General features: G+C 41.2%; 1 protein-coding gene across 1 annotated transcript in view; it reads left to right on the plus strand.

Annotated features, from left to right (window-relative positions):
- The first annotated feature begins 10,834 nt into the window (after positions 1-10,834).
- Positions 10,835-19,961, plus strand: part of LOC106550725 (prostatic acid phosphatase-like) — a 40,791-nt gene continuing 31,664 nt past the window's right edge. Inside the window, exons 1-4 of the mRNA XM_087714389.1 lie at positions 10,835-10,939; positions 13,111-13,206; positions 15,820-15,906; positions 18,481-18,633. Coding sequence (XP_087570515.1) covers positions 10,847-10,939; positions 13,111-13,206; positions 15,820-15,906; positions 18,481-18,633 — 429 coding nt within the window. The 5' untranslated portion in view covers positions 10,835-10,846. The remainder of the gene's footprint in view (positions 10,940-13,110; positions 13,207-15,819; positions 15,907-18,480; positions 18,634-19,961) is intronic.

The raw sequence follows: 19,961 nt of genomic DNA on the forward strand, positions 1-19,961 counted from the left end.
CCCTTTGGCGTCGAGACAGTCGTCAGCCATCACATGCCCAACGGGACTAAAGCCCTCATTGCTTACTATTTGAGGACACTGTCTTCCATTGAGAAAAACTACAGTCAGTTGGACAGAGAAGCACTGGCTGCAGTGGCAGGGGTCAAGTGGTTTCATGAGGACATGTATGGCTGCAATTTTGAACTTGTCACTGACCATAAATCACTGTTGGGGCTCTTGGCTGGGGATTGTCTCACACCTGCATCACTCTCACTGTGAATGACCCACTGGACTGTTTTCCTCATGGCCTACAGCTATCGCCTCATTCATCTGCCAGGTAAGACTCTGGGCCATGCTGATGCCCTCAGGAGGTCCTCATTGCCTGAACTTTTGGATGATCCAACCCCTGAGATGTTGGTTTTGGTCATTGACTGCCTTGAGGCTAGCCCGGTATTGTCTAACAAGGTCGCCCATCACTCAGTGAGAGAAAGAACAATCTCTTAAGTTTTAAACTGGGTATGGAGGGTGTGGCCCAAGGGGGCGGTTGGGGTGGTTGTTTTGCATTTATTGCAAAACAAAATGAATTATCTGTATTGAGAGGATGTTTACTGTGGGGAGACTGGATGATTGTTCCACCCAAACTGAGAGTTGCAGTATTAGATGCCTTGCATGTAGGACATCCGTGGATTGCCCATGTGATGGCCTAACATGGATGGGGAGATCGCAGAGTGGGTAGCAACCTGCACAGTGTGCAAGGAATCCTGACCAGCTGACCCAGAGGCACCCACACGTGAATGGGAGAGGCCCAAGGCACCCGACTTTGCCGGCCCCGCACACAGGCAAACTTTCCTTGTAGTTGTGGACACCTACTTGAAATGGCTAGTGCTCATGACGACTTCCATGGCAGAGATGGTCATCAAGGTGCTACGGAGACTTTTATTAAATACAATAAAGTAGCAGCATAGCACAGAAGTTTTTTAAAAACTGAAGCCTTGTGCCACAAAACAAAATATAACAAAATAAGAGAGTTGGAAGGGATCTTGGATGGTTTCTAGTCCAACCCCCTCTTCAAGCAGGAGACCCTACACCATTGTATGTATGTATATATGTATTACATCTGTAAACAGATAAATATATGTAAAGAAAGTTATGCTTTAGGCAGATATTTGTCCTCCGAGCTTGCAACTTGGCCCCCTGATGTTTACTTACCAAACTAGGTAACATCTTAATCTTTAAATGGTCTGAGGCTTTGCGTAAGAGATAAGGCTGAAATGTCCATATATTCCTCATTTGCCATCCTTTGGTCTATTCTCCCAGATTCCAAAACTCCCTTTACAGTATCTTGTGCAGAATATCAGTTTTTAAACAGGCAAAATAAATGTCAACTAAGGCACAAAGATGACTTGTCCCTGAGCATTTGTTTGTATATGCAGATTACTAAGTATTATAGTTTTACCTTTCAGACACTGCTGCAAACACCTGCAGATTTCCTGGGATATTTCTTGCAAAAATCTCTGGACTTAACAAATCTGTTATTCTGGAATGTATATAATTATTTAAAAGTTCAGGTACTTTTAAGGTATGTTCAACATTTGTGGACTGTGACTCATGATTCAAAACCCCATACAACTTGTATAAGAACTTGAGCGACCAGGTCTTTGGTTGACTGCACCATTAGTGAAATAAAAGCAAAACAAAGATGTGTTTCCTTAGATATAATTGAATTGCATCTGCCTAAAGTTTGAGTACTATATCTGATGAAAAGAATGATGAAGCATTTTTAAAGTTACTAGATTACAGTACAATCAAGAAGTGAGAAATCATGACTATATGGACTATTATAACCATTTGCTCAGTGAAAATACAAAATTATGGTGCTAAATGGATATACAACCTGTACTCAAAGTTATGGCTGCTGCAGCATCCCCACAATCATATGATGAAAATTCAAGTGATTGGCAATCTGCCCACCCTCACGATCCATTGCAGGGATGCTAAAACAGCACTGATCTGCCTATCTTTCTCCTCAACTCAGCCACCACCTTGGCCTACCAATGTGTACAAAACTGATCTGGGCCCTGAGGCTTTGAACCTGCTTCACACCCTGCCAGCTCCCAGAGTCCTTGGGCCTGCTTTCTGCCCTGCTAGATTCCATAGGCCTTGGGATTGCTTCCTGCCCTATTTGCATTACCATTTTTCCACAGCTGCCAAATAGGCGTATCTAGTCAATGTAACTGCAGGCTTCCTACTAGGCCACTTCGTGCCATTCTGTAGGTGGTGGTGGTGGTGGTGGTGGTGGTGGTGGTGGTGGTGGTGGTGGTGGTGGTGGTGGTGTGTGTGTGTGTGTGTGTGTGTGTGTGTGTGTGTGTGTGTGTGTGTGTGTGAGAGAGAGAGAGAGAGAGAGAGAGAGAGAGAGAGAGAGAGAGAGAGAGAGAGAGAGAGAGAGAGAGAGAGAGAGAGAGAGAGAGAGAGAGAGAGAGAGAGAGAGAGAGAGAGAGAGAGAGAGAGAGAGAGAGAGAGAGAGATTTGTTAATTTCCAGGCTTAGTTTAAACATTTTTATCTTTCTTTTCTTATTCCTTGGGATTATTTCTTTATTTGGTTTGATTTTGGTTTTGGGGTAGTTTAATGAAAGTTAAATGCTCACAACATTGATATCACCTAGTATAACAAAGGCAAAGATTATGTTATATAGATAGTTCTCAGTTGAAGATAGTAATTGGGACTGGCAGCTCCATTGCTAAGTCATAAAGTGCAAAGTCATGTGATTACACTGACTTACAATAATAGTTATGACAGTTTGAGTTGTCTTTTTTAGGCAAATCCTACACTGTCACAATACTCTGCTATCACCTGATCACCATTTGTTATCTCCTGCTCTCTTCCCCTCTGACTTTGCTTGTTAGAAGCAGGGCAGTGAAGGTTGCAAATAGCAATCATGTAACTGCAAGACACGTTGACTACTGTAATTGCAAGCCATTTGCCAAGTAGCCAAATTATGATTACATTACTGTGGGGATGCTGCAACAGCCAACTAAAATTGTGAGTCCCATGATTCAGTAATATTGTAAGTTTGAATTGTAGAGTGGTCATTGAACAAAGACTACCTGTTTTTCAAATGACTTGTAACGCATAGGGTATCAATATTGTATCTACAGAATATTGTTGTGAGAAAAAGACTCCTCTACGTATATTCTTTGATTCTATATCTATGCTCCTGTAAGCCTATATTCTTATTAGAGACCTATAAGTTGGCATATTAGGACTTGCTTGAAATTTGCAGATAAATGAAAATTGTAATCCTCATTTTGAAAGCCTTATAAAATGCAGTATAATCAGTATAATTTTGTGATTTTTTTTTTAAACATAGACTGTCTGGGACATCAAAGTTGCAGAGGGTAGGAAATCTCAGATGGGCACATTAAAATACGGTAAATGAAGGACGGCTCTGCAAGAAGAAGTTACTCTGGTAATATTCCAGGGGAACAGAAGATATGTGAAAAAAGGTATAAAAATGAAGGCTTGTGATCATGTCAGGCCCATTGATGGTAGCTGCTCCTCACTGGACATAGCTGCTATCTCTGACTCATGTTGCAAGCCGAAACCATGTAAGTACAATCTTACTGAAATATTGATGTAAATCTCTGACATTTTTTCATGTTGAACTAATCATGAAATACTAAAACTTTTGATTCAAAGCAGAATTGTGGTTGCATGTTTGCATCTCTATTTTTAGTGTTTCTCGTTTTATGACATGTACTTAACAAAAAGTGAAGAATTTTGAATATCTCTCAAAGATTAGCCATCTTATCTGCACAGAAGATCCAAGTCTCACTGCATATTCCTTGACTTTCTTATAGAGGCCATATGCACATTCAAAGAAGTGGAAAGAGAACTAAATACAAAGATGTCAATCTGTAACAATTGAGAACATTCTGGATGACTCTCAAAACCTGGTTATGTCATTGGCATGAGGGAAACATAAAGAAAGACTGGATAACTGAGGCAATTCCATTGTGTTGACTCTGTTTATCCTCTCTTAGTCTTTCACTACAATTTTAATTTTTTATGGATTGTAATTTAAAAAATAAATAAATATATATTTATTACTGTATTGCACGCTTCCCAGAGTTATAGTTTTGTGAGATGGATGGGCTTATAAATTGGATGGATGGATGGCAGAAATACATTTAAACTCCATCTAAATGAACACCGATGACATTCATTTCTGTGGATAAAAAAAACCCAAAATCCTGATGGGCTTTGATGGCCTAATCTTGATGAGCTTTAATGGCCTTACACAAATGGTCTGAAATTTGTTTATGACTTTGACTTCTTTCTAAACTTCGTTGAAGCATCATACCTATCATGTTTCGTCAAAAATAACCCCCAACTGGAAAATAAGCCCTAGCATGCTCATAATAAACTCCTACCCCCATAAATAAGCCCCAGATAATATCATCAGTCCTCGGGAAGGAGAGCCAGCACAGGAGCTGTTAGTACACAGGGGCTATCAGTGACTGGCAGCAGCCACAGCCTGCCAGCCTTTTGGCTGGTGCACTTTAGGGCTGCGCAGACCGTGCACTACAGATTGTCTGAGTGCCGCAACCATCAGGCCAGCCCTCCAAGCAGCAGACAGAGGCAGAGGGATGGAGCAGGGAGAAGAATCCTGGCCGCCTTTTGGGGATGGGGTTCCCCACTCTTCCCATTCACTGGTTTGTTGCAGGTGGGGCAGCAGGTGGGAGCCTCACAAGTGTGACATAGCTAAAGGACAAAGTTGGATGGTGGGGCCCAAGTGCACAAGGGCCATGATGTAGCACCACCCCTGCCCCGCCACCTACCTCAACTCGCGTCATGGTGGAAGTATCAGAAACAGGTGGAGGCAGCATGCTCATAAAGGGGGAAGACTTGCAATCTGGCCACTAAATGCAACGTGCCACACCTGCCCCAGCACAGCTGGGGGTAAGCAAAGACAGACTGTGGGACAGAGTGGGCAGGTGGCTATGCAGATACATGCCCCCAAATGCCTTACAATTGTACGATCTTACATCAAAAGAAGATCACTTATGCCCTTAATATACCCTTAATATTTTCATATTTGCTTTAGATTTCAATTTGCTGTTGGCCCAGAGAACTGTGGCTTAACCCAACCTTTAGTATAAAACCATGGCTTCCAAATTATATCCATATTCTTTGTGAGTTTTCATCATTCTCCTTAGTTTCCTGATGAGTTTATGTGCACACAAATGGGAACATATTGTAATGTTTACAGTAACATATCCAATCTCTTACTAACTTTGTGAACAGACTGTTTAGTATTCAGGTAAGATTATATGTAATTTAGATTTTGTGATTATCGTTTCAGTACTATGCAAATAATCACCTCAACAATGTTTAATTTTCCATGAATAGAACATATCTGTTCTATTAAAATAATGGAACATTTTGTCTTCTAGTTTTTTCCTCAGTGATCATGCTGCAAATCAATTATTTTAATTGTTATTCTGGAATATTACTTGCTATTCTTAAACTTCATGTTATCTATAATTCTCTGTTGCAATTTAGTGCTTATGTACCTATAATCCTGTAATTTCCAAGTAAAAATATGAAATAATTGTGTCCAAGAGTCCATTATAATTTAGGAAAATTTTCAAATATAAGATTACTTGAAGAATAAGTTCTATAATCAAATATATTTTTTTCATTCACAGAAGCTCAGTGTCAACATGTAACATTTCCATGACTACTATCAACTCGAGAAGGGAGGAGAATTCCATGCATACTTTTGGCCAGTCAAGTATCATATTCTTGCAGCTGGCAAGTGAACGCACATGTCCATAATCTGCCATAACATCTTGTTGAGGAATGTGATTTATGACTTCAGGCAGAGGGGAGAGGACATAGGGGTAAAGTTCAGATACCATTAAGTGGAATTCAGTTTCGGCTCCACAGGAGATCATGCCAAGATGTTGATCCTAATAAATGAATGGGGTTTTTTTTAACTTTGTCTCGAGGTCATCACTTGGGAACTTCACACTCAAATTTAGAACAATATTTTAAAAATAGCACATGCTCTTTATTCATTAATATTTTCTTGATACGTGATATTTATGTAAGTCCTTTCTTAGTATCAGAGGTAACAGGGGAACTAGACTGATCCGATGACCACATGGTCTTGCCAACTTTCAGATACTGCCTTTCAACTGGGAGGACGGGGGCCTTGGAGTCAATTTTTAGCAGTGCCTATGACAACTGATATTTTACAACTGGTTTCCTGGAGCCAAAATGCCTGAGTTCCAATCACCTTTGGGGGGAATGTTTATTATGACTATCTGGGACATTTCATTTTACAGTCTAATGGAAGATAGCCATGGGAATGTATGTTTATTTGGCTCTCAGGGCTGTTGATAAAGGAAACATCTTCACACTTGTATATTGGCTAGAATCTGCATTCTAACAAATGGGAGGGGTCTCTACTGCTTTAATTCTACTTGCATTGCCTAAGGGGATTCAGATGTTGCTTTGCCTTTAATGGTTTCCATTCTTCTTTATAAAATGTTCCTTTTGAAATACTCCATTTCAAGAGTCTTCACTTTCTTAAGTTAGGAGAGGAGCCCTTACATAAAGCAACATCTCTGCAAAACGGTCAACCCAGAGAAGCAATATTTGCTCTACCGAGGGGACCCTGCAAACTATGTCCAAGCACAACAGTGAACAAGGGGAAGCTGAATGGAGGAGATATCAAACACCCCCCAACTGGAGGCCTCCTCCATGTAGCCTGTCAGACAGGATGAGGTGAACCTGGAGGACCCCAAAAATCCCCTCTGGTCAATCGGCATTAGGACAAAAGACAGCTGGGATGGGAGGACCAGAGGAGTCACCTTCTCCATGGTAACCAAATATTGGGGTGGAAATTGGAGCTAGAAGCCCCCTCTAACCTAGAGGAGCTAAATGAAGCCTCGCTGATAGAGGATTGTCTGAAGAGACATGTAACCTAGTCGGTGATGGAAATTTTGGAAAATCTCAACATCCGGGGGGAGCCAGAACGGCAACCAAAAGGCTTTGGAACTTCAGCAGCCATGGATGATGGCAGGGGGAGTAACCCTCCTCTGGGCCCTGCTGATCAAGCGTATGGCACAGCAACAAAAGCAGGGAACCCAGCAAACCCGCTCCCCAGTTGGTGCATGGATTGGGGGCTGCTCCCAATCAACACCGAAACCTGCAATTAGAAAGAAAAACTTCCTCCTTGGGGTGAAGTTTGATCGGAACCTGAAAAACTTGGGATTCTTTGTGGTACATGTGCTCACCTACATGCAAGAATAAGGGTGTGATTTTCAAACCCAAGGATCCCGAGGGCGAGTAGTTACCCTAGCCCTGGAATGAGCCATTGCCAGATGATTGGTGACCCTACATGATGCCAATGCACCAGAACTGTGGGACTTCAACCATTTCATGATGGCTCTGCAACAACATTTCGAGGAGCCTTTCGCAAACCACAAACCACGCAATCGCATTAAAGTTGTGAAGCAGTGACGCCGCCAGTGGCAGAATATACCAAAGAATTCCGAGACCTGGCGTGACATGTGAACTGGCCAGAGGATATCCTGGTAAGCTGGTTCAAGGATGGGCTGAGTGATGACCTCTACAATGCCTGCATGGCCTGAGATGCACCGAACCACCTACATGAGTGGTATCTCACTGCTGAAGAGGCAATTGACATGGCCAGGAATAAGTACCGAGCAGGGTGAGTATAGAAGAAATCCCCACCCCAATGGAAGCAAGAACCTTTCAATCTGCAAATGTCATCTTCTCCGAAACCCTCAACCTGTTTCAAGTGTGGAAAGGAGGGACATCGAGCTGCAGAATGCCGTTTTCAAGCACCGGCTAGGAAACCAGAGTGCCCATTGGGGGAAAACCTATGAAACCTGGCCAGCGCAGAAAGGAAACGGCCCTGAGGAGCAGGGAGATTGTAGAATCTCCATTCCCTCCCCTCTTTGAGGAGGAAACCCCAGCTTCTCAGCAGGAGGAAACATACTCATCCGGAAGCGATCCAGAGAATGAACCACTGGTAAGCAAACCAATTAAGCCGCTTACTCTCCCCCTTAGACTGTTTATCCACAACTGGGAGAGGGGAATAAAAATCTCTGCTTTAGTGGACTCAGAGTGCACCTGCTGTTTGATCAGCCCAACCCTGGTATGAAAGTTGAGGATTAATGTAATGCTTTTTGCCAATTATATGGGTCAATAGCAGGGGGGGGAGCCAGCTTCATTTGCCACTGAGCCTCTCCAGATAGGCATCGGAGCGAAGAAATACTTACATGTATAGTAGTGCCTGGCATGGGATGGCCACTAGTTTTGGGTCTTGCATGGCTTAAAAAAATGGAACCCCCAAATTAATTGGAAGCAAGGTACCATAAGAGTTCAGATTATGTGACTTTTGCTGAGAATTCACACAAAGAAACTGAGGGGGCAGAGCCCCAAGAAACAGCAATGCCTACTTACACTATGGCAACCCAGGGCATACCCAAAGAATACAAAGATTTGGCTGAAGTTTTTAGCAAAAAAGCCTCTGATGAGCTCCCCCCCCCCCCACACACAGTTCCATTGACTGTGTGATAGAAATTCTACCCGGTGCCAAACTCCCTAAACTCAAGATGTATAGCATGTTCCTGTGGGAGCTGAAAGAACTGAGGACATTCATTGAGAAAAACCTAGCAAGGGGTTTCATTGAGCCAGCCCAACCAAAAATCGCAGCCCCAGTGTTATTTAGAGAGAGAAAAAGATGGCTCTAAATGTCTCTGTGTGGATTTTAGAAACTTAAATATGATCAGTGTGAAGAACATGTATCTCCCCCTCCTCATGATAGACATGCTAAAGGGGAAACAATGTCAAAGCTGGATTTAAGGGAGGCTTACTACCGCATTAGAATTAAAGCGGGAGACAAAAAGTCTCTGAGACTTTTGCAAAATACTGACAGTCTGATAGTTTCCCAGGCATTTGAGTCAGGGCATTATATAAACTAGGCTACTGTTCATGTTGGTGGAATTAATAGTTTATCCTTGGGCACCAGGTTCTTATGTTTGCTGGGATTGTTTGTTTTAATTTGGTGAGCCAGAGTCACTTGTGTGAAATGGGTCCCTATATAAATCTTATAAATACTTTTCCTGAAGCCATTGTAATTTTGAGCCATTGTTAAATGAGCAGTTATAATAGCAATAGCAATAGCAGTAGACTTATATACCGCTTCATAGGGCTTTCAGCCCTCTCTAAGCGGTTTACAGAGAGTCAGCATATTGCCCCCAACAATCTGGGTCCTCATTTTACCCACCTCGGAAGGATGGAAGGCTGAGTCAACCCTGAGCCAGTGAGATTTGAACCGCTGAACTGCTGATCTAGCAGTAGCCTGCAGTGCTGCATTTAACCACTGCGCCACCTTGGCTCTTATAAATTGAGAAATACCTGTAGATTTATATTAAGAGTGTTGTGTCTCACTTCCCAAAGTAATTTTTGCAGTCTTTAACTCCTATAGAACCTTATTAATGAAGTAGACATACCTATGAAACCAAATGTTGAAATCATCATTAAATTATTTTGTCTTTCAGGGACTCCAACTCCTCTCATTGTTTTGCTTCCACTGACTCACATGGAATTCCTGTAAAAACTAAAATGAAGTTATAAATGAATATGCACATTCCTGTAAACTACACAGAGCTGATTGGTCTTTGTCAGTGTAAGATATAGTATATTATGAGCCAGGTTAATATTTAAGAGTCAGCTAAGTAAAGTATAATAGAATAAAGTAACCTATAGTAGAAACAATGATTTTTCTCCCACAGTTGACCTAATGCTTAGAAGCATCAGGCAGCAATATGCAGAAGCATGTATATTAACTGTGGGATACTAATGGGCTATCCAACCATTACAAGGAGATTCATCATAATCCAACTCTTTTAGGGAGGATGATTGGTGCTGGGAAATAGAGAACATTTGTTCCATAAAAAACAAAGATGTGCCTGGAAGAACATTTTTGTTGTCTGCTATGATGATTGCAACCTTATCTGTTGTGAATGTGTGCAATCTGGGATGCAGGGTGGAAATAGAATTGAAGCTGAGCCCAGTCACTTGTACATTTAAGTCACTGGGTAGGATCCATGGATTATTGCTGTGAAAAAGTGTACTCAAATGTAGTGAGCATAGGCTGGCTCACAACTGCTTTAATATTTCTAAATAAATCCAGCCAAATGGAAGTCTTTGCACTGATTATGTGCCATCAAGCAATTACATAGATTTAATCCCATTGGAAGTTTGCTGAATACACCTTTATTAAGTGAGGTTTACAACAATATGATAAATAATTTGTTATTTTCTATCAGTACATCCTACTGAGTAAAAAGTTCTAGGAAAAATATGGACACAAACTAGAGGCAGCCTCAAAAGTGAAGTCTTAGCCTTTTCTTCTTACAAAGCTAAATGAGAAAAAAAAATCAAAAGACTGTTGCCAAATTAGATTTTAATATGAAATGTACAGTGGGATTCTATACTCCTGTGTTTCCTCTTTATAAAGCAAAGACAAATTCATTTCCCATTGAAATGTAAGCTCCCTGGAGAGCCAATAGATTGATAGGGAGAATGATTTGGAATAAGTAATCCAGAAGCTTTTGGCCTCAAAATCTATGTCCTAATCATAGATGCGGATTTAGAAGAAAATCTCTATATCTTAATGAGAAAAGGAAAATACAAGGGGAAAAAAGGTTTTCAAGATGAAATATCCATAGAGTCTCCACCCCTTTCTCTGCTTTTTAAAAAGCACAGGATTTCCTTGCCCACTGTTTCCCCAAAAGCTTTTTTGTGCTACTATCAAACACTTGCATGATGAATCTAGTGTTTATTTTCCATAGTTTGGGCTTCTTTAGTCTGTTTTTCCACTATGCAACAGGAAGGCAAATGAAATTTAATGTAATTGTAAGTACAAGTTTCCTTCTCCTTGCTGACTGTGTGTCCTTTGCAATTTAACTATGCCTTTTTTCTAGATCCCACATTTAGATTTTGATTGCCTGGTAATGATATATTGGACAGTTATGTTTCATGTATATCAACGTTAGGAACCAACAGCCAGAGAAATGATATTTAGAAAAAGGCTGCAGAGATTAAAAAAAATATCCAAAAACAAAAGAAAACCATTTTTAAATCTATTTTTTTAATTTTTTTTATCCTAGTCCCTGAATCTAAAGAATATGACTGAATTCTAGAATTTTGATCTGATTTCAACATATAAAACTGACAACAGTAATAGCATTTATATCTCCAACAATCTTTTCCAAGATTGTCTTTTGCTATGAGTGTTAAATGTTATCCAACACATCTAAAGGTCAACTCATCAGGAAAGGCTAATTAAGAAGATTATCTTCTTTCCATCACTTGAATATATGAAGATAAGGCCAATCACAGTCTTTTGGGAACTGAGCACATGAACTGTATCTTGTGGAAATCTTGATTGATTGATAATCTATTGATTGATTGTGCAATTAAGTTAACTTTTAGTGATTACATAGACAGATTTTTTTTCCATGATGATATGTCTCTAGCTCATCATCACTTTAATAGAGTCCAATGTTGATACTAGTCAGTTCTTTCCATACATCTCAAAATTAATGAAAATTTTGCAGAGACGTAGATCTTTGCATAGTAAGATAACTTGATTCTGATCATTTGTATCACAAGTGAAAACTCAGATTGAATTGTTCAGGAACTATTTATGTGTTTTCTTGGATGTTCACAATATTTGTCATCTCAAATACCAAAATTCAAGATATCAATATTCTTTTAATTCTCCTTCTTCAAACTCGAACTTTTGGTCACATAGTGTATCACAAAAAATATTGTTGCTTGCATTATTCTGTTCTCTGAAGATATAGACCAGGGATCAGCAACCCATGGCTCTGGAGCCGCATGTGGTTCTTTCATCCCTCTGCTGCGGCTTCCTTTTGCTCAAAATATGTTTCACAACCACCAATGTGTGACACCCTCCAGCAAGCTATTTATTGAGCTTTTCTATCCCCAGTAAGCCAACCATGGATAAACCCAAGAAAAGAAAAGTTTCAGAAGAAAACAGAACTTTAATTCAAATACATATGCTAGTTTTGTGGGTGCTCAGGAAATAGTCAGGCACAGGAATGGTTTTGTGGCTCCCAGTGTTTTCTTTTCTGTGGAAAATGGGTCCAAATGGCTCTTTAAGTGTTTAAGGTTGCCGCCCCCTGATATAGATACATCACAGCATCTGAATATTTTTTCCAATGCCTGCATAGATGCTGTACCAATGCCAGTCTCTAAAGTTATTTTTTTGGAGGGGGAGGAATTACATTCAATACAGGGGCAAAATGCTGTGCTACCACCAAATTTTGTGGGATTTTGGTGTCCTTCCCTGAAATCTTAGTAACCATGTGAGATATCTCATTTTAAAAAATGACTGTGTGGATCAGTGATTGTTGGGAGTTTTTGACTATGGGGTCCTTGGTGCTCTCTGAGCTTGGTGGTTTTCCTACGACTGCTTCATTACCCAACTAGGTAACATCATCAATACTTAAATGGAGTGGGGTTTGCTCCTTTTTTATATGTTAGTGGCTTGCACCTAGGACCCAACAGTGCAACCCTGAGCTGCAAATATTCTGTTGGTGTTTTTTATTCTTACACAGAAATCCACCAATTTCTTGGATGCCATAACATTTTATGCAAATGAAAGACAATGAATCAAACAGATGGATGTCCAAATCTAATCAAACAATAATCAAGGAGATTCTGAAATATTTGATCTTACTAAATGGAGGAAATAATTTTGTTACTTATTTTCAATGTTTCATCCATATTACTTTAGAGAGAGACTGGAAAGGACTACATTACTGATTCAGAAATTTCATTGCAAGTTCTGGTATTTAATTATAATAACATGCTTTGCAGAGGTGGGTTACTAATTTTTTTGCTACAGGTTCGGGTGCACTCCCATACACGCATGCACAGAAGTGTCCAGGTGAGGGGGTGGAGCCTCCAGACTGAACCAGCAGCAACCAACCTCTGATGCTTTCTATCAAATTCAAGTTCCTCTAACAATTAATATTGTCTCCAAACACTTTTATCAGCTTTATCGGCATGGTGACAGATCTCCTCTTTCAACTTTTCCCAAAAATACAATCAAAGATGATGCCTGGCCACAGGGATATGGACAACTGACTAAGGTTTGATAGATATTCTTAAAACATGTTCATTAACCCAAATACAGCATTATATAGTTTAATTCCATTTTCCATAGCTTCCTTTGTCCAAGGCTATGCTCAAATATTCAACATTTATTGACTTAGAGAAATATCTCATCCAAACTTCACAGCTGTTGTGGTCCACCAATGGCCTGTGGAGCTGGCAGTAGAGTCAAACAATGAGGAGGTTGGGGAGGAACATGGGTCAGTCCTGGAGTTTGAGGAAAGCTCAGACGAGGACTCTGCATTGGAGGCAGAGAGAAGGCCAGAACCGTCTGTGAGTTATGTGCTGCCTCCGGAACCTCCAGAGTTGGACAGCAGAGAGGCAGAGGAACAGGCTCCCTCTGTTCCCAGTGCGCACATGTGCAGAGCTGCCAGAAGGCAAAAGCGGTGAAGACAGAAGGAACGACTCAGGAGTAAGGCTTGGAGGTGATTGGCTCCTCCCATAAGACATAAAGGAGGAGCAAAGGCACATCATTTTTATCATTTTTTCATTTTATTAAGATTTATAGGCCGCCCTTCTCCCTGAGGGGACTCAGGGCGGCTTACAATCACAGGGAAGGGGGTGCAATAATAAGACAGACAATGAGTGAACAAAATAAAATAATAAAACACAACTTGCATTCGACAGTCAACACTCGGGCGGGTAATTTAAGAACTTATCCCCAGGCCTGCTGGGAGAGCCAGGTCTTAAGGGCCGTGCGGAAGGTCTGGATGGTGGTGAGGGTACGAATCTCAACGGGGAGATCGTTCCACAGGGTCGGAGCTGCAACAGAAAAGGCTCTCCTCCGTGTAGTCGCCAGTCGACATTGACTGGCAGATGGAATCCGGAGGCCCAATCTGTGCGATCTAATCGGTCGAAGGGAGGTAATCGGCAGAAGGCGGTCTCTCAAGTACCCAGATCCACTACCATGGAGTGCTTTAAAGGTGGTCATCAATACCCTGAAGCGCACCCGGAGATCGACAGGTAGCCAGTGCAGCTCGTGGAGGATGGGTGTAATGTGGGCGAACCGCGGTGCGCCCACTATCACTCGCGCGGCTGCATTCTGGACTAACTGCAGTCGCCGGATGCACTTCAAGGGCAACCCCATGTAGAGCCCATTGCAGTATTCCAGCCTAGAGATCACAAGGGCTTGAGTGACTGTTGCGAGAGCCTCCCGGTTCAGGTAGGGCCGTAACTGGCGGACCAGGCAAACCTGGGCAAATGCCCCCCTGGTCACAGCCGACAACTGATGGTCAAAAGTCAGCTGTGGATCCAGGAGGACTCCTAGATTACGGACCCTATCTGAGGGGTATAAAATTTGACCCCCCAGCCTGAGTGTTGGAATATCGGCCAAATTGTTGGGAGGGAAACACAACAGCCACTCGGTCTTGTCCGGGTTGAGTACCAGTTTGTTAGCGCTCATCCAGTTCTTAATGGCCTCAAGACCCCGGTTCATCACATCCACCGCTTCACTGAGTTGGCACGGGGCGGACAGATACAGTTGTGTATCGTCCGCATATTGATGGTATTTTATCCCGTGCCTCCGGATGATCTCGCCCAGCGGTTTCATGTAAATGTTAAATAGTAGGGGGGATAAGACCGAACCCTGCGGCACCCCGTATGTTAGGGGCCTCAGGGACGATCTCTGCCCCCCGACCAACACCGACTGCGACCTGTCCGAGAGGTAGGAGGAGAACCACTGTAAAACAGTGCCTCCCACCCCCACCTCCCGCAGTCGTCGCAGAAGGATACCATGGTTGATGGTATCGAAAGCCACTGAGAGGTCAAGGAGAACCAGGATGGACGCATGGCCTCCATCTCTGGCCCTCCAGAGATCATCAGTCAATGTGACCAAAGCGGTTTCAGTGCTGTGACCAGATCTGAAGCCGGACTGGAAGGGGTCAAGATAACTAGCTTCCTCCAAGGCCCGTTGAAGCTGGAAGGCCACCACCTTCTCAACAACCTTCCCAATAAAGGGGAGGTTGGAGACAGGATGATAGTTGTTTAAAATGGCTGGATCCAAGGATGGTTTCTTCAGGAGGGGTCTCACCACCGCCGTCTTAAGTGCGGCGGGGAAGTGCCCCTCCCGAAGGGAGGCGGTCACAACCGCCTGGATCCAGCCATGTGTCACCTCCCTGCTGTTGGCAACCAGCCAGGAGGGACACGGGTCCAGAATACAGGTGGAGGCACATGAGTCTTTGCAGGAAGCAACTTGGTTCGTGCTGGTCAGTTTATCTTCTGAAGCTTTGTTTTGACTCTTTGCTCTGTGTGGCCTTGCCAAGCTAATTGCCAATTAAGTCTTTGGCAGCATGTCAAGGAAGATAAAGGTGGGTGCTTATCAGCCTTATCCTGAAGGACTTTGGCAGCCCAGTATAGGATTCTTTACTATTTGGGACTCATTACGGACTGTGAATGAACATAAGTCACACCCTTTGAAATAAAAAAGGGGTTTTGGGACTAAGCATGTGCTTTTTACTGTACCAGGAAGCCTAGGTCAAAATAAGAGCATAACTTTTTTAGGATTTAATAGATCTTTTAATTTAGTGGAACGTCAAAAAGTTTATTGACTGTTTCAAAATATTTAACTACATATTATATTATTCCTAACACAGATTGGAATACAGCAGGCATACAACCTTGGGAAGTGGTTAAAAGATAGATATAAGAACTTCTTAATTTCTGGATACAAGCCAAAAGAGGTAAGAATAGGAAATAAACTTCTTTATTTCTTATATATCCAGTAATAACACTTTATTTGGAATGAACTGAAGGCCAGTTAGCTCATATATGGATACTTATCATATACAGTGGACAGGTCTAACAATTACAAAGCTGAAATAGACTGCATTTGATAGATGGAATGTCCAACATCAGTCTAATAGTTTTGTTTGTGTGTGTGTGTGTGTGTGTGTGTGTGTGTGTGTGTGTGTGTATGAAATTGTAATTCCTAAGAGATGCAGACATTTTTCCTGTGATAAGGTTGTTTCTTATTTCTTGTTACTTCTTTTCTATTCCAATGGTAATTAGTCCGATGGCAGGAAAGAACAAAGAAGCCCTACGGTCATTTTTTTTTCTTACCCTTTCTCTGTATCTTTCTCCCCATCTCTCAATTTTATTTCAGGAAACATTATACAATTTTCTTGAAATTTCTTGGGATAGAAACATACACACACACACACACACACACAGAGAGAGAGAGAGAGAGAGAGAGAGAGAGAGAGAGAGAGAGAGAGAGAGAGAGAGACGGAGGAGAGAGGAATGTACAGGTGAAACTCAAAAAATTAGAATATCGTGCAAAAGTTCATTTATTTCAGTAATGCAACTTAAAAAGTGAAACTAATATACGAGATAGACTCATTACATGAAAAGCAAGTTAGTTCAAGCTGTGATTTGTCATAATTGTGATGATTATGGCTTACAGCTCATGAAAACCCCAAATCCACAATCTCAGAAAATTAGACTATTGTCAAAAGGTGCAATATACTAGGCTCAAAGTGTCCTACTCTAATCAGCTAATTATGCCATAACACCTGCAAGGGGTTCCTGAGCCTATAAATGGTCTCTCAGTCTGGTTCAGTAGGAATCACAATCATGGGAAAGACTGCTGACCTGACAGTTGTCATCATTTCAGAAAATCATCATTGACACCCTCCATAAGGAGGGAAAGCCTCAAAAGGTAATTGCAAAAAAAGTTGGATATTCCCAAAGTGCTGTATCAAATCACATTAATAGAAAGTTATGTGGAAGGGAAAAGTGTGGAAGAAAATGGTGCACAAGCAGCAGGAATGACCGCAGCCTGGAGAGGATTGTCAAGAAAAGGATTGCCATTCAAAAGTGTTGGGGACTTTCGCAAGGAGTGGACTGAGGCTGGAGTCAGTGCATCAAGAGCCACCACACATAGATGGATCCTGGACATGGGCTTCAAATGTCATATTCCTCTTGTCAAGCTGCTCCTGAACAACAAACAACAACAGAAGCGTCTTACCTGGGCTAAAAAAAAACAGACCTGGTCTGTTGTTCAGTGGTCCTCTTTTTTGATGAGATCAGCTTTTGCATCTCATTTGGAAACCAAGGACCCAGAATATGGAAGAAGAATGGAGAGACACACACTGCAAGATGCTTGAAGTCCAGTGTGAAGTTTCCACAGTCTGAGTTGATTTGGGGAGCCATGTCATCTGCTGGTGTTGGTCCACTGTGCTTCATTAAGTCCAGGATCAATGCAACCATCTACCAGGAGATTTTGGAGCACTTCATGCTTCCTTCCGCAGATGAGCTTCATGGGGATGCTGACTTCATTTTCCAGCAGGACTTGGCACTTGCCCACACTGCCAAAAGCACCAAAATCTGGCTCAATGACAGTGGGATTGCTGTGCTTGATTGACCAGCAAAATCACCTGACCTGAACCCCATAGATAATCTATGGGGCATTGCCAAGAGAAAGATGAGAGACATGAGACCAAACAATGCAGAAGAGCTGAAGGCCACTATTGAAGTATCCTGGTCTTCCATAATACCTCAGCAGTGCCACAGGTTGATAGCTTCCACATTGAGGCAGTAATTGCTGCAAAAAGGGCCCAAACCAAGTACTGAGTACATGTGCATGCTTATTACTTTTCAGAGGTCCGATATTGTTCTATGTACAATCCTTTTTTTATTGATTGCATGTAACATTCTAATTTTCTGAGATTGTGGATTTGGGGTTTTCATGAGCTATAAGCCATAATCATCACAATTATGACAAATCACGGCTTGAACTATCTTGCTTTGCATGTAATGAGTCTATCTCATATATTAGTTTCACCTTTTAAGTTGCATTACTGAAATAAATGAACTTTTGCATGATATTCTAATTTTTTGAGTCTCACCTGTATTTTTATCACTCTTCCAAATCCTTGTTTTTTTCATTGCTTGTAACAAAGAATGTATGGGAATCAGATCTATGAGCTTTCATTTGAAGTTATCAACCATGTAAAACAATATAAATTTAGACAGAATTGAGATCCCTGACTGGATACACATATAAGACACTGCCATATCATACTGATGATATTTAAAGACAAACATTTTTCATTCAAAATTTATCACAGTCTTTTAACTGGAATTCACATTATTCACACTAGCAATGTACATGTCCACATATGATGACAGGCCATAAATCATATTAAACAAGGAGATAAGCAAATGCATAATATAATTTTAAAAAGCAGGGTTTACATGATGTGGATTGGAAGCTACAAAGATCAGGCTACTCAACTCTTTATTTTTTTTTCTAGATTTATGTTCGAAGTACAGATTATGATCGAACCTTAATGAGTGCTGAAGGAGTCCTGGCTGGTCTCTTTCCTCCTTTAAAGGAAGAAGAGTGGAACCCAGACATTCATTGGCAACCTATTCCAGTTCATACTGTGCCCCTTTCAGAGGAAAAGGCAAGGAAGCATGTTATATTTTAACTCTCTGAGAGACTTTTAATAGTACCTTGTACCCTGTGATGCAGACTAGTATATGAATAGCTGAACATGTGAGTTGGTGCCATTTCAGAGAAAGGTACAGATCCTTGAATATTCCTATATAGAGAAAATTAGAATGCTGGAAGGAAAGGTAGCTTTGTCTCTTACCAGAGGAGGCAATTATGGAATTGCCCATGGAACAGCTTCCTCTGGAGATTTGTACTACCTCAATCCTGTTGAGCTTTTGAAAGGTTTTAAAACCTTGTTTTTTTCCTAAGGATTTGGAGTGCAATTCACCTGATTCACCCCACCCATCTTGCCACAGCCCACTTGCCATGGGACAACTCACTACAGCCAATTTGCCACAAGACAATTTGTCATGAGACAACTCAATGTGGGATAACTAAAGAGGGAGAAGTGAATTGCAGGGGCCTTGTCTTGCTTTAAGTTTGAGCCTCCTCAATTTAGAAGTCCTTGAAGCTGAATGCAATTCACTTGTCCTTCTCTTGAGTTATTTATTTGTCCCTTAGTGAGTTGTTCTATGATGAGTTGGCCATGATGAGACAGCCATGATAAATCAGACATGACAAGACAGCCATGGCAAGCCATGTGGTGAGTTAGCTGCATTGAGTTGTCCTATTCTGGCTTTGGGATGTTAATAGAGCTCAGTCTGTGTTTAGTCTGCATTTATTAAAGAGTTTTTAATCTGGTATTTCTATAGTTTTTATCATTTTTTAAAAAATATTTGCTTTTATACATAATTTTATCTCATTCACCATCCAGACTTGATTGCAAAATTGGCAGCCAAATACATTTACATAATAAACACATCAATAAAAATCCACTGAAGTTCAATGACTTCAGAATTGGTTTTTGCCAAGGTAAGCTGAAGTCTGCCAGCTAGCAATTCATTATGTTCATATATCATTTATATGTGATACGTGACAGTATATGCATGCAGTCAGACTCACATATGCACACACTTGTAGCAGGCAATAATATTTTGATCAAAAATTTAAGGCAACAGAATTACTTTTAAACTTAACTATTAAGTCTAAAATAAAAAGATCATAAGAAATCCAGCTGACTGCCAATAAATAGGGTACTGACCATGCTTGAACATATAGCATAAGCATTTCTCAGTTAACAAAACATGTGAGTTCATTTTATTCATGTAAATATGTAGCTGCCTTGAAAACAGATATTAAAACTAACCTCCAAAATAACATGAATTCAAATACTTTAGCTAAGAGTTGATGGCAAAAGTTTTGCCAAGAGGAGGTAAATTCTAAAACATTCTACTCTAT

The sequence above is a fragment of the Thamnophis sirtalis genome, unplaced genomic scaffold (genome assembly GCF_051295495.1).
Source record: "Thamnophis sirtalis isolate CommonGarterSnake01/CBP01778 unplaced genomic scaffold, rThaSir2_p1.2 scaffold_4, whole genome shotgun sequence".
NCBI classification, from domain to species: Eukaryota; Metazoa; Chordata; class Lepidosauria; order Squamata; family Natricidae; genus Thamnophis; species Thamnophis sirtalis.